The following is a 13,881-nucleotide window of genomic DNA, read 5'->3' as shown; positions in this document are numbered from 1 at the left end:
ACTGTTCATCATTGAAGGAAGTCAGGGCGGGAACCTGTAAGCAGGAGCTGGTGCTGAGACCATGAAGAAATATTCCTTACTGGCTTGCTCCTTAAGGCTTGTTCAGCCTGCTTTCTTATAGAACCCAGGATAACCACCAACGCAGGATAGCACCATACTAAATGGGATGGGCCTGCCCATATAAATCAATAATTAAGAAAATATACTATAGTTCTGCCTGCTTACAGGCATTTTCTCAGCTGAAGCTTCCTGCTCTCTGATGATTCTAATTGTGTGATGTTGACACAAAACTAACCCGCATAACTGTACCCAAAACTCTCTGTAGTGGAATTCTATAAACGATGCCATTAGGTTCTAACCATTGACTATTTGAGTGCTATTTGTGTATGGTTATTTATTAAAATGGAAAAAAATCCTACATTGGAACCAGAATTTTTCATTTCCACCTATGAAGGTGACTGGATGAGGAAAGCCCATCTTGTGTTTGTACTAGAATTGGACCCAAAGCTAGTATATCCTCACTTCTCGACCCATCCATGCCCTGGTCATTTGCCACTCTGTGTAGAACCAGAGATGTACATGAATTCACACTTGGTTCAAAAGACGAGTTACCAATGAATGGTATGGGTTCACATTACTCAACTCCTTTTAAGAAAAAATTTTCAGTGGGAAGAGTGACACTCAGTGAGTCATTTTATCTGAGGTTTATGGTGGACATGAGACAGAAAGACAGGGTCAGACTTGTGTGACTGTGAGTGACTCCAGAACCAGAAATCAAGAAAAGCCATTACTTGGATAATCCCAAACTATCTCAGGTCCCCCTAACACACACACACACACACACACACACACACACACACACACAAGGACTATGAGTCATACTGATTGTTAAGATGTCAAGCAAAGTGCTGTGAATACCATGATTTAAAAACACACAAGAAACTTAGTTATATAATAATCTATATCATAACCAAACCCTGCATCTGATTTTCTTGCATTTATTAATTAGAGAAAAACCCAATAGTCATGTGTTATTGCCAAAGAATGACATTTCAAAAGCCATGTTTCTGGTTTCTGGTGTTTTGGAGAATAGGTCAAAGCTGTTACTAACTGCTCTGCTATTTCCAACCCTGATACCAAAGTAAAACACAACTAGGCAGTGGTCAAGATACATGATAGACTATTGGAAAAGTACAAAGCAAACCAACACTGGTGTGCAAACCCTCACCTCTTGCTTGCCGTCCTGGCCCGCAGCCTTCCTGTGCTCCAGGGACGTCCTGTTGAATGACCCAAGGAACTAACTGGCACCTGCGCCATTTGTGTGTCTTCCACCTACAGGAAAAGGATAAAGACTATTGAGAGGAAGCAGAGATGGCAGGCAAATCACAGAAGTAATGTAGTGTTAACAAAAAGCGGATTTTACCCACATTCAGTTTTACCTATGTTTAATTTAGCTACTTGCTAATCTGTTACAAAGACAACGTTAGGTTCAACATTCTTCCTATGGTACTAGAGACAAGACTACATCATTGGCAAGTTCTGTAGAAACAGACTCCACAGGGTCACAAGGGGCATTTGGGCTTCCTATCCATACTACCAAGAGATGCCCCAGTTTGCAGCCGAAGTCTAGTCCTGCTGGGAGTCTTCTGTACAGTGACCTATGGGTGATTACTGCAGGGGTAACAGCAACTGAAGTCACAATAGCCCGTAACAAAAACAAATCCTGAAAATCAATACGTTGGGTAAATAGCCAATAATGCTCATACTGCAAACACATAGGAAAGATACCTGTCATCTCCAAATTAATGGTACATGTACAAAGATGGCAGATTTACCACTAATCTCCACTTAAATCATTATGTTGTGATTACACATTTTATTAGTTAACATCATAGTATATGGTATTTCATTTGTTGTCAGAACTTCGGTGATACACTTCAGCAAGGTTCAGTGAGGACATTTTCAGTCATAATGGCAAGGAGGCAAGGTTTATTTCTCAAAAATAAAGTTTTGAACCCATATGTAGCTTCAGTGACTTAAAATTTTCTGGAAGTGATAATAGACAAATAGGGCAAACATCTCACTAGCATCGCAGAGGAATACTGTCACTTCCCGAGCCACAATGTGCACACATATGAGAAAGAGGGCCTCTTCGGAGACAAGGAAGACATTCCTGCTTCTCACCCCGTTACAAAGAAATTCCTTCCCAAAGAACATGTGTCTTGTAATTGTTAACACCTTTCTGCATTTCTTACAGTTTACATCAATACAAGAGATTTTCCCCACCTTCTATAGCTACCTACACAAGGTAACTCTTTGAGTAACTGACACATATATTTGCCTACCAAGAGGAAGGAGAGATGTTCTCGGGAATACAGCTGAGGAATGGCTCCCGCAGTGAACACCTTACTGAGCTGATGGAGGGAGTAACAGCTTGAAAGATGTGGAATTACCCAGTGCCCCATCTACCTCCGTTTCCTCCTTACCTGTAGCTCTGACACGTGGGCGGGGCCTCGCAGGCCTTCTCCTCGTACAGTGGGTCTGAGCATTCGCGGCCTCCATTGGCTGGCAGCTGAATGATGACTCGATGTCGAGATTGCTTCCTGGCTCCAGAGTCCCCTGCAATGAAGCAGCGTTTTAACCTCTGTACATCGCACTGATAACGGACTCTCGCAATACCAGTTGGTGTTGAAGAAATTTCCCTGCCTCCAGCAACATGTGCGGTGACCTGCCTGAATGAGAGGTCTTGTTTGGTCTAATCATTTACTAATTACCCCACAGACCACTTATATTGGAAACCCAAACAGGTAATTTTTTAAAATGTAAAGGATGAAGAGAAACAGTTCCATAGGCAACTGACCCTTCTACTGTGCAGTTATAAAGTAATTGTTCCCTGGTATTTTTCTGTCCCCATGAGAAATACGACAGATCTAATTAAATTCTTCTCTTTGCTCTAGGTTTATCTTCACGTCATCTCAGATAGCCGTGTTTGTCACACGGGACAGAAACTTGTCACGAATCTTTTCTAGGAGGATATGTTCAATGTTATAAGCCTATTTTTGTTATTCTTTTTATTTGAAATGCATAACATAAATTATTCCAGCTATTTATTATTCATGTTAAGCAGCCTAAGAGCTTCAATTCAGGCCACTCTGAGCACCATGCTCTAAGTGGAGAAAGAAAAGGAGTTTCCAAAGAAAGACTTTCATAAGGAAGTGTCAAAAATAGCAGTAATTACTGTAAGTCAGTAATTCCAAATGATTTTTAAAAATGGGGACTCAGAAGAAGCTTTACCTTCAAGAAAGATAGCAGTCTGACAGTATGTCTTGCTGATTAAATAATGTTCATATTTGTTTTTGTAGATTATAAATGCAGATAAGGGGTTTAATAGCTTTGATGAACTATATTTCAACTTTCCATATGTGCATCTTTTAAGGCTGAGTAGCTATCTACATGTCACACTTTCACTGAGAAAAGAATCCTGTAGAGAATTATGAGCATATAATATAATTCCTGATGAGTTTACATTATTTTGCAAGATTATTAAATATTTCATATACAGACTATAGGAATAGCGTGTTTTTTTTTTTTTTTTTTTTTTTTTTTTTTTTTTTTTTTTTTTTTTTTTAGTAGAGTTTACAATCTTTTACAGCCAAAGTTTAATCAGAAAAGAAAAAAAAATTTCAAAAGTTATTGTGGCTATAGGATAAGATGATTTGAGGTGAATTTTTTTCTCGTAACAGGACCTTTTCCATGAATTCAAGGTGCTTCTTAGCACAATGGTGAACAGTGGCGGCCATGCCTAGCAAAGACCCCATTATAGACTTTGGGTGACTGTTCAGACAGCAAGCCGTGTCTGTCATGTTTTCATGTTGGAAGCTGCTAACCTGAACTTCCAGTTCACTCAGGTACTTTAAGTTTTATTCCTTCTCCAGTCTTTAATGGGGTTGAAGACGAGATAATTTAGTCTCACAATTAGGATTAGTTGTTTAGGGTTTAAGATGTTTTTAGGTCTAGATAGATGTTTTAAGTTGATAAATACGAGATATGATAGATAATGAATTTCATTCAGAATTTTAGACTCACCAAGACAGGAAAGATGTTTACTTCAAGTTTGCCAAATACAAATAGCCAAATCACTATGAATGTAACATTTTTATAATTCCTGATTGTTTCGTGGTTCTTCCTGCTGTATGTAGTTTATTTTATTTATGTGTAATAATATAAATGTATATGTAAAAAATGAAATATAAAAAAAGAGAAAAGGTCCCTGTGCTAGACAGCAAAGTGGACTGGGTACCAGCAATTTCTGAATGACTGTGCTAAAGAAGCCCTTTAAATCAGCAACAATTACAGCAGACAGCTTAGTCTAAACCAGAACAATTAAGTCAGCATTCCTGATAACTGAGTTTGGGAGACTGTTTTAAAAGCCTTTCAGGAGCTTGTGATGAACAGTTGGGGAAAGAAAGAGCATGGATGGCGGGCTATGTACACTTTGTTGCAATTTAAGATTCTGGATTATTGCAAATTGTTAGCCTCATTCCCATTGTATGTTTATAACTGCAATAATTATGTTAATGAATAATTGGAATACTATAGTTAATGGAGTAGGGAATTAGGGACTGTGATTGCTGGCAACCAGGAATTGAAATATTTGAGAATACTGTTGTGGATTTTTTATTGTAATGATATAAATTTGAATACCAACTCTGGCGTCTACATATTTGATATGATTTATTCAGAGATCTAAGAAATGTCAGTTGAAATTTAATGTTACCAATGCCTGTCTATTATATTGTTCAAATGACTTCTAGCTTCAAGCCCAGGTGATAAATGCCTTTATTCAGAATTCGGAGCATTTTCATTTCTCTTGATGCTTTCCAGAATCTATTATGATTCTGTTTCTCATTTTGGTCACTGGAATCTCAGAGCTAATTTCCTTCTCCATTACAGGAGCATATTTTGACTTTGATTTTCTCTCTGCTATTTCTCTTACTTTGCCTTCATACCCTCTGAATTCAGTACTTAGCTCCACCCTTATATTTTTCTTGAATATTTCTTTTAATTTAGTTTATGCTTAGGATCAATACTTATTATTATTTTTTAAAGAGTATGAAAAACATGTAAATGTCTCATAATTTGGTTAGCATGTGCAGAAAGATTTCTTTATTTTCATCTTCCCTCAACCCTCTCTCGCTTTGCCTTCTTCATTAGGAAAAAGATACCAACATATGAGTTCACCACATGTGTCTTCAAAATATTGAAAGGAAGTTACTTCTAATCCATTTCAATTTGCATAGGAAGATAGACACAGAATGAAGGCCAAGGGCCTTGGAATTGGAGTGGACAGTGAATTCACCATCAGTGACAACTTATAAACTGAAGTTCTTAGGCACTGTCTCATTGTCACATAGTACATAGTCAAGGATGTTCCAATTCACATGTTACATTGTCTGATTTTCTTTTTCATTTGAAACACATGTTATCTGACATACAAGTCCGTAATATTCTTCTGGTATCTTTTTATTGAAACTATAACCATGCATGTTACATATTTATACACTACATATATGTATGTTAAAAATCAAAGCTACAGGTATTTTTCTTCTTCAATTGAATGTGCAATCATAGTCTATTTTATTCTTATACAAAGTTAAAACTCTTTCATCTTCTATAGCCATAAGATAAGGGCTGTGCCCTGATTGCTGGAGCACTTCAAAGCTGCAGCAGTCATAGAGAAAATTTAATGGTGTTACACAGAGTATCAGGACATCTGTGTTTCTTCTCTGATTATATCAATTGCTCACTAGTGTGTCCACTTACGGACTCAATCAGAGTATAAAACTATAGCTATACAATCCATGGGGGTTAAAAAGGAAAATTATTCATTAACAAATTTTGATAGTAAGCTTGGAATTTGATAGCTTTCAAAGCTTGTTGTGCATATTTATGACCAGCTTATTATATGTGTTTGAAATATACATAGTGTTTCCACTAATCTCTGTGAACATTCATAAAGTTGTCCACACATAGGAAATGATTTATAAATAGTTATTGAATGACAAAACACTTATTTTGCATTCATTCAAGCAATTTACTAGCATATTCTGCTTGTTTCTCTCTATTCCCTGAAATAAGTACCTGGGTCTAAGCCTGTATATTGAGGGTTAAGAAAAGGAAGCTATCATTTGTTTCATTGGAACATAATGAGTATGTAACTATAAAGGCCCCCTCCTGTTACAGTTTTACTGAGAAATCCCTGTGTAAAACAGCATTAAAAAGGGATATATATATATATATATATATATATATGTATATGTATATATAATGACTATATGCTTGTTGGGTACACAATTCAGAAAGTACACAATCTATCAAAGTATTTCAGCATTTTCAGATATCTTAAAACATTCAAAGTATATTTTATCAAAGAGATTACTTGTTGATGGAATTAAGAGTAAAAGTTATTTGTTAAACTGGACAAAGGATGAGGGGCCAGCTGGAGTAGCATTGTTATGTGATTTTGGAAAGGGAATGTTGATTCAAGAAAAAATGTGAAGGTAGCCTTTGGATCTTGGGGTAATTCTAGTGTGTGATTGATTAAGTGGCTGAGGAGAGCATATTCTTCTTGCAACTGTCTAGCTCTCAAGGCAATCAGTGTGGAAAAAGGGAAGGAACAGAACTTTTGTATTTAAATTCATTATTTGACCCCAAGAACTTTCTTTATATAAATTAAAATAACAAGTTTTATCCAGAAATGAAGTGCCAATTTTCAAAACTTATGAACAATGTTTTTGAAAGTTAACAAGTGCAATGCATTTAAGGAACAAACTATCTATGAATTAATACTGATTTTTATTGACATTGTTTTTTCCAAAGAGCATTATGGGAGAGGAGTAAATAAATTTTCAGTAACTCATTTTTATTCTTCCTTGAACTATAACCTATTTTCTTTCATTTTTCTGCAATACTCCAATGTAATTTTTCACCTTTAAACTCATTTTTAAAAGGAGGATAGCTCCGAGTCCTAAATTCAAAACTAGTATAAAATTAGTCATAGTCTGAGAATTTAAAATAAAAAGTACTCCATTCTGGAATTAATTATTAAATTTTTGTTATTGTCTCTTATAGAACAGAAAACTTTGTTTAGAGTTTTTAATGTGTTGAAGTAAGTACAACTTCAATGGTACATGAATTAGTATCGTTTCTTAACTAAATCATGGAAAAATTAGCTTCATGCCATTGTTTTATTTTTCCTCACCAGAGCAAAAGGCCAGACTATCCATTTGATTCCACAGTCTGCTCTTGTTTGGTTACAGCAGCCAATGGGAGAACAGAAAATGTCTCTTGGGGATCACAAAGCATCTTCTACTCTTATCCTTCTATCACCTCACTCCTTTTTTTCTGACCACAATCACAGTTATTATTTATAAATCTAAACAGTTATTATTTATAAATCTTACGGTTTCTGAAAATATTTTCTTCTTGGATATTTAGCATATAGCTTCACTTAAATCAGGTAGAGCTGACTTGCTGACCAGGAGAGAGAGCCTTTGCCCAAGTAAGTAGATTCCTACTTCTTCCATCACTAAATACAACCTCTTGCTACCATGTCAGCAGGTTTCTGACCTGGCATTATTGCACAGAGGGGTCAATATCACCTCAGAAGCTTCAGAATAAAGAACTATTATTCAGTGGCATTTTGAATTTTAGCTTCCAACAATTACTTATGTATGAGCAAGTGATCAATCGAATGAAACACATCATAGCTCACACTATACTAGCCCTGCTCCCGAGTTTTCCTTCCTTATCCCTTTGCTCCACAGACATACCTGTTACAATTTCTCGTCCCTCTGATCTTACTATTGATGCATTCATTTGGAAGGCCTGCTCTCTCATCTTCAGTTTCTTCACTGAAATTGTCTACACTTCCTTTGAATATGCTAGTTAGCTCCATTTAACTATTTCTGATCTGTTCTCCATCCTTCTGTCTTTAAAAATCCCTAATACTTCTAAGCTTTTGACATTAACCTTATCTACCTTGTAGCTGCAACCTCCAAGATGCTTCATGGATCAGCTGCCTAGACATATCCTTCCCTGCAATCCTGTCTCCTTCTACTCTGTTACCACTCTCATTTCGTTGATAACACTGAGTTTATCCCATTATAGACAATGTATTCAAAAGTGTTACACCTGCAATCAGCTCATACTCTTCTCTTGCATCTTGTATCATTTACTTGAACTTCTGTTAAGACTATTATAATCATCAGCACTTGTATATTTTCATTTAAAATATTTTTATATGGATCAATTTTCCTAATATACAGCTAGTATATTTTTTTACCTTACTACAATAATTCAGTTCCATTGGGTCTCATATACATTTTCCTTAGCACTTTCCCAGGATCTGTTGTTGCTTTTATGACCTCATTGCCACCTTAACTCAACCATTACTATCAAAAGTACTCATAACAATCCTTGGCATTCCATCTCCCTCTTCATGTCTTGAATTGTCTTGGAACAGTCTTGAGTCTACCCAAAGGCAATTCAAATATTTTTTACACATTCAGGGTGCTAAATATTAATTAAGTTACACTGAGAACCCACACTTACTTAGTAAATTCAAGGCCAACCTGGACTAAAAGACTCTATCTCCAAAACAAACAAACAAAAACAAATAAACTAATGTTAGTCACCCTTCTCCACAGAAGTTACTAAGAATTTTAAAAGACACTGACTTAAAAAGAAGTCTCTTCTTGTTTTGTTAGTGGTTTAGTTTTATGAAATATTTTAAAAGCACTCCATAAAATATAAAAGAAAATTTCTAGATGTGGTGGTATGTATCTCTAATCTCAGAAACTGACACTTTGAGGTAAGAAGATTGCAAGTACCACGCCAGACTGCTCTACAGACTGAGGCCCTATCTCACCAACACAAACAAAATTCCCCGAACTCATGTTTCGTTTACACACAGTGATATTTTGTAAAAACAATCCATTATGACCATCAGAAAATTAAGTGGTTTAAAATAAAATTGAGCAAGTTAAAAGGGTCATTAAGCTAGAAATTAACTCTTAATTGAAAATATCCCGTGACTGTCGAGAGGCATGATCACAGGGAAAGCGTAGAGCCCACATCCAGAATGAGAGAGCAAGCGGGAAGTAGGAGACAATGCTTCTTTCTTTCACTCCGAGAAAATTCGCTGTTATTGTGTAAGGCTCATGGAAGGTGTGAAAATGTCTCTCAGCGGGAATGCTAAGAGACCATGTCCTGAAGGGTAATGAAAGATTTATCAGGGGATCTTCCATGATAATAAAAAGTCTTTGCAGACCACAAAAGCAAAACCAAACCTGGCAGGGAATAAATATCCTTGGAAATGCCTCTTGGCACATTAGGCATTGGCAGGGAGATAACTTGCCCATTTTTCTCTTTTCTTTAGTCTGGTCCTTGGGCCACATAATTGAATCTGTAGCAAACCTGGTCTCAGGCTATTTCTTGCCTGTAAGTACTTGGAAACTCTTTTAAAAATTCAGAAGACCAGTATGCATTCTTTTCAGGACTAATGAAAGATAAGATTTGTTAATAAAATCTAGAATCTTTTCAATCTGAGGTATATAATGAAACTTCAAGGTGGTTTCTGGCTTAAAACCTACTCTGATACCATACTATTTCTAGGGAGAAATCCAAATGCTTTGACACTCAAGAAAAGCCAGGAAAACAAAGCCCTGTGTACGAATTACAAATATTGCTCAGCCAGATGTCAGACATCTTCTGAATGAGGGTTCTGCTTGGAGAATCTCCAGAATCTGTATTCCGTACCTTCTCTGCATGAAGAGGGACATGGTGTCCAGTCACTGTATGGGGTCAGAATACAATCCTTCCTACAAGGAAGCAAGCAAGGCCTCACTGTTTCAGGCCGAAGGCTTTCAGGACACCTAGAATAAGCAAAGAAATTATTCAGACTTGAACAAGCTACATAACCAAGTTCTTTAATTCTCTTCCAGTTTTCATTGCTACATGAATCATAGTCACCTCATAAACTTATATTATTCAGCTTTCAAAGCTGCTTTTAACAAGCTAATGTAATTCTCTCCAACTATACCTGGACAAGACTACTCATACACAGATGTAGGCTTGATGAAACTCATGCTATCTACAAGAAATATAACTACTATATCCTTCCCTTTAGAGTAATATCTCTACTAGCCAATATGTATTTTCTAATAGGCATAATAAAAATGTGGGAACTCAAAATATCAATGTTAGGATTCAATTCCTATATCTGAAGCTACACAGTTCATAATAATATTTCTAAAACTATTATGATAAATATTTGTTAATAATAAATATTAGTATTAGTATTACAATCCTGTGTATGTATGCATGTGTGTTTATAGAATGTGTGTGGGTATGGGCATGTGAAAATGCTTGGTTGGTGGTTCTGGGATTGAAGATAGCCCATCAAACTTGCTTGCTCTCTCTTTCTATTTCTTTTTTTCTTTCTTTCTTTCTTTCTTTCTTTTTTATTTCTTTCTTTCTCTGCTTCTCTGTCTCTGTCTCCGTCTCTGTGTCTGTCTGTCTGTCTCTCTCTGTCTCTCTCTTCCTCCCCCCGCCTCTCTTTTTCTTTCTTTCTCTGTTTAGTTTTTGAGACAGGGTCTTACTATGTAACCCTATTAAGACTAAGTTGAGCTCAAACTCACAGAGATACATCTGTTCCTGCTTCCTGAACACTGGGATTAAAGCTGTGTTTCATCATACTCAGTTCCATATTAGTCACCTTTAGGGAACTAATTGGTGAGTAAAAATTATTAACACTATCTTTCCTCAAAAATTTCTTTATAGCATTTTGCTGACACTTCATTTTCAATGTATCCTATAATTATTTGTCAACATGTCTTTTCTCAAATGTGAATATGATGCTATTTTCTATTGTAAAAATTGTGTTATCTTACTTTAAACAATCAGACTTATTGGGAAGAAAATTTTAAAATATTTGGGATTCAAAAAGGCAAGTAATGATAACCTTCTTGTTTAGTTGAGGATAAACTTGGATTTTCCTAATTGCTGTGGCTATTTAAAATGTTGGACAAAAAAAATATTTGAGTATGAATCACAGAAATTGGTGTGCTTTTACAATTTAAATTTTTATAAGACTGGAATTATAATTTAACTTGAAAATATCCTATGACAAAAATATATCACAGAATCTAAAATATTCTTTGGGGATTATGGAGCTACTAGTCAGTAATTATTATTGAAAGCAATTCTTTTCAATGAGGCATTTTATAACTTTAACAATGGGAGGCCATTACTCAACTGCATGCTCTTTAAATATGTAGACATAAATAAATCAATGAAATTTACAATGTAATCATTGACCCTCCACATAGTCTTTTAGTTTGGAAATAGCCACAGCAAGATACTTGGCTAACTGTGGAGATCAAAATTACCAACAACAAAGTCATTAAATGAACACACGAAGATAAATTATACAGCCTAGACTGCATCCAATAAAATGAATCCAGACTTCCTTTGGTGAGGCAATTGTTTCAGTCAACATGCTTATTTTCCCTGGAACTGTTTGTATTTAGCATTGTGGCTTAAATCAAAGAATTGATTCCTCCCTCCTCCCAATCTTATTCAAGGTCAAATTAAACAGATGTGATAGGAGTTGAAGTTTGTTACTTGGGAGGAGAGATAAGATCAATAACATTGATTTTGCCATCTCTCAGTAATCTATTTTATTAAGAGGAGTTTAAAACAAGGTTTCTATTTGCATTTTTGTTTCAAATGGCTTGCATTGGAGAGCATTCATTGAATTTAACCCAGCATTTAGGGAGAAGGGCAATAACATTTTCTTTTGAACTTAATGTATTTTGTTTGATTTCCTACAATTTTAAGGGCAAAAGGAAACCCACGTGATTTAACAAGTCTATCAGTCTATCCAGATGATTGAAAAACAGCTGTAGAGGCATAGTGGACGTTTTCTGGGTTACTGTGATGGTCTGATATGAGGCATCAGGACATCCTTCTTATTGAATTTCCTTATGAGACTGAATCCACCAGGCTTTCTCACACAATCCTTGTTCATATATACACCCTTAAACTCAGATACAGTGTCTTATTTTTCAGTAGCTAAGAGTTGCAACCTTTGAAAGGCATTGGCTTTCAAACAGACAGAAGAAGCTTTTTGCGAATCAGTATAATATCGATCATCTTGTCTGGTCTACTGAGCACTTCTATCTCTGTTCTCATCTCAGTGTGAACCAGGTTCCATCAGGAGTTGGGGCTTTCATGCCTGCTTCTGCTGCTAACACCACTGCATTTTAATATATTCCAAGTTAATTTCCTGAGGCAAATTAATAACAACCTTAGTGTAATTTCCATTAACATATTGGTTTGGGGTTACCATATGAAGTGTGCAGAATGGTCTCTTTGGCGCATACTTTCTAATAGATTTTTAAATTTCAAATAATACAAATAACTACACTATGGTGATAAATATCTCTAGGAATAGGAATGTAAGCCAGATAAAAGTGCACGATGGCACTCTTGTTTATACCCCTAGGGTTTTCCATGTGTCAGATAAATTACTCTCACCCACTTGGAAAATTTCATAAAACAAAACCAAAAATCATGTGTTTAGAAAAGGACAGATAGGGAGAAGGGGTTTAATAGGAAAGCGAAGTTGCTAAAAGAAGATGGGAAGAAAAGAGTAAATCGAGTGCTTTAAATGCATCCCCCAAAATTTTCAAAGAGCTAAACTCATTGATAGAAAAAAGAAAAAGAAATATCTTGCATTCTTAAGCCAGTAATCCATAATGTTTACTGAATGACTACATCAGAGGATTTTTCATTAAAAATGCATTCAGTTCACTTGGATAATAATTTGGAAGGCACAGGGCCACTGTTACATCTCTGTAAAACTTGTTGGTTTTACTGTCCCTGTTCCATGGGGCAAAGCACATTTGATTTACTAAAAAAAGTGCTGTTTTAAAAAATAAACAGGATGTCCTCCTCAAAATTATTTTAAATAATGTTTATTAAAATTTCTCTGAGAATTGATATCTCTTTTATGCCATTACTTGGTTTTGCTTACAGTTGTCGCAAGACACCCTTATGACTCCAAGTCTTTGGTTCTTTGTTCCTCTCACTAGCAAATTGTTTCTGTCATTATCATCTTCTTAACCCATAAAAAATGATGGGTTTTCTATTGTCATAACAGCCATCTTGTCCCAAAGCTCTCTGCTGGAAGAAAATCTCTACTCATTTTACCACTGAAGAACCTTATTTGGCATTACTGCCAAAATATAGTATTGTGTGGGCAAATAGAAGGCAGATCATAGATAGCTGCTACTCAGTTAAACAGATTGTCAACCTCCACTCCTAGGGATATAGAAGAGGTCACAGATGACCTCTCTTGCTAGGACTTTGTATGCTGTCATTATTGATCTGCCATGCCCGGAGCATGCACTTCTTCCTATACCTCAGTAGCTTAATAAAAGCAGGCTGTGCTGCAGTAGAATTGAAAGTGGCCAAGGACAATACAGGCCATAAACTTCAAACCCTTACCCAGATCTAGCTAATGGACAGGACATTCTCCACAGTTGAGTAGAGAGTGGGGTATGACTTTCACAGGCACTCTGGTGCCTCATATTTGACTATGTCCCCTGGATGGGAGACATGGTGGCACTCAAGGAAGGACAGAAGGTTACCAAGAAGAGACTTGATACCCTATGAGCATATACAGGGGGAGGAGGTCCCCCTCAGTCACAGTCATAGGGGAGGGGAGTAAGGGGAAAATGGGAGGGAGGGAGGAATGGGAGCATACAAGGGATGGGATAACCATTGAGATGTAACAAGAATAAATTTAAAAAAAAA

The 13,881-nt window shown here is 36.2% G+C and overlaps 1 protein-coding gene across 1 annotated transcript in view; it reads right to left on the bottom strand.

The window, feature by feature from the left end:
• The window catches only part of Thsd7a (thrombospondin type 1 domain containing 7A), a 352,216-nt gene that overhangs the window by 61,864 nt on the left and 276,471 nt on the right, over positions 1–13,881 (bottom strand). The window contains exons 9-11 of the mRNA XM_051151923.1: positions 9,820–9,935; positions 2,487–2,619; positions 1,229–1,332 (exon numbers count right to left, since the gene is read on the bottom strand). Coding sequence (XP_051007880.1) covers positions 1,229–1,332; positions 2,487–2,619; positions 9,820–9,935 — 353 coding nt within the window. The remainder of the gene's footprint in view (positions 1–1,228; positions 1,333–2,486; positions 2,620–9,819; positions 9,936–13,881) is intronic.

This window comes from Acomys russatus, chromosome 10 (assembly GCF_903995435.1).
Source record: "Acomys russatus chromosome 10, mAcoRus1.1, whole genome shotgun sequence".
NCBI lineage: Eukaryota > Metazoa > Chordata > Mammalia > Rodentia > Muridae > Acomys > Acomys russatus.
The sequence above is the reverse complement of the archived record's forward strand: the minus strand, read 5'-3'. Positions and strand labels throughout refer to the sequence as shown.